General features: G+C 43.0%; 2 protein-coding genes across 2 annotated transcripts; both read left to right on the top strand.

Moving 5' to 3' along the window:
- Positions 1–540, top strand: COCMIDRAFT_10249 (uncharacterized protein; the record flags this gene model as incomplete). The annotated part of the gene is made up of 1 exon (XM_007695590.1): positions 1–540. The coding sequence occupies one exon, from the start codon at positions 1–3 to the stop codon at positions 538–540; it is 540 nt and encodes a 179-aa protein (XP_007693780.1).
- A 2,343-nt stretch (positions 541–2,883) lies between these two features.
- On the top strand, positions 2,884–3,261 carry COCMIDRAFT_31195 (uncharacterized protein; the record flags this gene model as incomplete). Its single annotated transcript, XM_007695589.1, has 2 exons — positions 2,884–3,111; positions 3,181–3,261. 2 exons carry the CDS (start codon positions 2,884–2,886, stop codon positions 3,259–3,261), a joined length of 309 nt encoding a protein of 102 aa, XP_007693779.1.
- Between the last annotated feature and the right edge of the window lie 753 nt (positions 3,262–4,014).

The raw sequence follows: 4,014 nt of genomic DNA, 5'->3' as shown, positions 1-4,014 counted from the left end.
ATGGCTGCCCGCCAAGAAGACTCCACCACTAAGCCACCCGTCTTCGCCGACGGCTCGGAAGCAAAGGCGCCGAGCAACGCAAATGCTACAGAGGTTATGAAATCTTTCGAAGGATTTCTCTCCTTCGTTCTCAGCCTTTCTATCTTCGGTGCATCAACTTTCGCCGTCATCGTGTCAGAAATCGCAAACCCTAGCGAGCTTGGAGCGAATCCACGCTTTGCCCGTGAAACCGTTCGAACCCTGCTTGGCATTTCCTGGTTGCTCTTCATCGTTGCGCTTTATTTGGTGGCTATGTCCATGAGCCTCCTAGCATTTCAGCGAGAGCATGCGAAGCCATCGTCCGATGGCATTGGCAAACATACATGGGAGCGCCTAGGGCTTCTGGCATCGTCTTTTATCCAGCTCTTGGTAATTGCGGCATTTTTGTTCCTTTCGCTTGTTCTTGTGGCATACACTCCAACGGTTGGATGGGTTGCAGTTGCATTCACTTCTATAGCGGCAGCCTTCGCCTTTGTATCACTCGTCGTTCAATGGATGTAAGTGTCAGTCCCTTCCATGTAGCCAAACTAACAAATTGATGTAAGCGAAATTTCTAGGCACAAGCCCGGGACGTGTTTGTAAACGAATCTGGATACATCAGCCGATATTGGAAAGTCCTTTTCATGTGTAAGCCCAGGTTTGTGACGTGGATGCGTCCGAACGCTTTATAGGCTAACGTATCGCAGAAGTGAAGGGGTCATATGTGCATGCGTTTTGAGCAGTTGCATCCATGAAGAAGAGCTATTGTCGAGGAACCTGTACTAGATCTACCACATGGTGAATAATGCACGATAGCGGGCGCCATAGGTGTGTCGGCAGGGCGGAACACATCTGCGCGTACAATGACTCCGTCGCGTAAGGAATAGAAACGTCTTGTTCAAACGCAGCGTCGATATTCCAAGCTTTGTAGTCAGGCCCTTTTTTTCTAGCCAGCATGGGAGCATAATGGTACGTGGATCAAGATCCCCGTATTGAGCTTTAGTTCCATTTATTGGGGCTGCATTATTATATAGCACAGCAATGGTTCTGATTCAGTATTCGCTTTTGTTCATTATTAGAGTTCAAATCGGAAACAAAGCTCATCGTATATCGTCGAGCGGTGGATGCAGACCAGGTTCTATGCCATTTTACTTCGCCGGGTTCAACTCTACCCCGGTACCTCAAGGCATCCTGGGTTCATGCGCGATAGTAATGATATGGAGGCGACCACACTAGATCAGCTCTTGATTTCGTCCATTTGAAGATAGGGTCGGCCATGACTCCACGACCATGTCACTGGTGCATCAGTCAGCAAACAATGATATACGAGGCGTATGTGGGGCCGCCGTAGAGCGACTGATGGCCCACCATTCCTCCGAGCACTCTATCAGCCGGCACGGGGATCGATGGGATACCGCACTGTTCATGCGAGTAGTTGCTTGCGTGGCAGCACCTTCACCGTTGACCGGAGAAGTGGATGGCGGAAAGCTAAGTACATAGTTATAACACACGCCCTTGCGTTCAATTGGTTCATGATTGGCATCGTGCAGTACCATCATTGTCAGAGGAAGATAGATATCTTTCCAAAAGGTTCATCACTAGCCATGAGTTATGGCATTCTTCAATCTCCCATGCTCTAGAACTTTATTAGCTTCCGTTGCTGTTCAATGATCGTACAGGAACAAAGATAACAAATCACCAGCGGTACCTAGTTGCCATCGTAGGATGAGGCCCTATAGGGCTTTCATCTTTTATCTTATCGTTTCTTTCTTATATCCCCACGTGATTTTCATGCGCCATCAGGGCACCTCAATTCACCCAAAAGCGTGGGGCCTAAATCAAAGAACTGGTGAAATTTTCTGCCAGATGGGAGTGGAACAGGCGATTATTGCACAAAGGACCCATCCGAAAACATGCTCCAAGACCGCAAGTTTTAAGGTCGCAAGTCTTAGTCGATATATTATGTTACCACAGATACGCCTCGGACAGATCCTTTCGCACGGTGCCAAGCAGTCGAATCCAAATTGTGTGCATTATGGCGCCGAATGACTGATATTGTAAAGTAGGATGACTACATAGGGCTAAAGATTGGATGTAGGGAAAGTCCTAGGTTGTGCGATATCATGCAGGCTTCCCATGTCATTGCGGCTGATGGCGGAAGAATGGTAACAAATATGATTAGAATTGATTTACATGGGGAGGACATAGTCGATCTGGTAAATGCATAAATTCGAAAACTGATAGTCTCTCAACACCCTGAACAAGCCTTTAGAACTTGATTCATTAACCCAGAGACAAGGTGATATAACGGAACTTGCTATATGTATCATTTTGTCTCATACCCCTAAGACTAAACGGGAAGAGCGGATGTTTGCTTGTGGCATCTACCCAGACGGCCCGAAAAAATTCGACAACGACATATTGGTCACGCAAGTAAAAAAGAGAATCAACATCCCCGACTCGCCCGTCGAAGTCTTGAGTGTGAGCCATTGGCTCGTGAAAGCTATTTCAGTTCAACGTTATCGCAGTTGAAATTGCCGCACTTTTCTTGTCGGTGACGCCACGCACCACATACCGCTCTAGGGTGCTCTTGGAGTCAACACTGGTATTCAAAATGCCAACAGTCCAGCTTGGAAGCTAGCCCCAGTGTTATAGAACAAACTTCGGAAAATCAACCTTTTAGACATGCATGATGAAGAGCACCATCGGATTGGACATAGAGTAGCGTAGTCAAGCATGGTGAATTTGTACAGCCACAGCATGATCAAGGATAAGGCTTTGGGTATCGGCAAAAATACTTTAGCTAAAGAAAATGAAATGGCGATGAAAGCACTGTTGAAGGAAATTCGTCCTGGTTATGCTTAGATGTATTCGGGTGTGCAGAGTGCACAAATTATCCTCGATACTGAGTTGAAGGCGCCTGGGGCAGAGATAACATGGTTTTACCCTAATGCAGACATTAATAATGGGGGCCAGGATGATTGCAACGATGGCCAGCTTAACGAAGATGGGAAGTTGAACACAGCCAAATGCTCCTCTTCTACGATACCTGGGCAGCACCCTCCCTACCTGTGGTTCAAGAAAGCAAATCATGTAATATCTACCCGTGATCTTCTGTGCTTGCACAAGTTTGTGTTCTTTACGGGAGATCTTGCTTCTTAGAGCTGGGTTGAACGTGAACCGGTTGAAGTAGTTGCTATTGGTACCCAGGATCTAGAAGACCTTGATGGGAAATGGGGTTAGCTTTGGGAGTGTAGATCGTAATGGCGCGGCTATAGTAAGGCCGGGTGGTATTATATCCTGGAGAAGCAAACTAGCTGATGGAAAAAATGTAGATAAACTATATGCAGATCTTACAAATATACTTAGGGCATAACCGACGTAGTATGTTATATCCTTGAATTTTCTTTGTTCTTGTTTCGCACAAAGTCATCTAGCCATTGAGTCCAGTATACGTGATTTAGTAACATATTTTATAAGTAAGTTAGCTAAATAAGCGAGTTAGCCACCCTACTAACTTTACATATCTTTATAAGCGTATAGCTCTACTATATATAAATAGTTTTAGTAGATATTAATATAATAGACTAATTACTATCTATAGTATCTTTCTTATATATATATATATATATCATAGCTAGTCTCTTTATATCTATTATATCGCGTTAAAGTCTAGTAGCTAATCCTTAATTACTCTTTAATTTAATACTTTTTATAAGTAATCTACTTATTAGCCTTATATTAAGTAATTATATTTTTACTAGCTTTCTTTATAAAGACTTTATACTTCTATATCTACTTTTTTTTATATTTTTTATACTCTAATACTACTATATTAGCTCTTTTAAGGCTAGTATTTTAATTATATATTAACTTAGCTAAGAGGATTATTATTTAAGCCTTCTTATTAAGCTAGTTAATTACTATAATAATAAAAGCTAGTAATAAGCTTTAATACTATTAAATATAATTATATATTAATCTTAATTAAGCTTT

The sequence above is a fragment of the Bipolaris oryzae genome, assembly GCF_000523455.1.
Source record: "Bipolaris oryzae ATCC 44560 unplaced genomic scaffold scaffold_357, whole genome shotgun sequence".
Lineage (NCBI taxonomy): Eukaryota > Fungi > Ascomycota > Dothideomycetes > Pleosporales > Pleosporaceae > Bipolaris > Bipolaris oryzae.
This window is presented reverse-complemented; position numbering and strand designations above follow the sequence as displayed.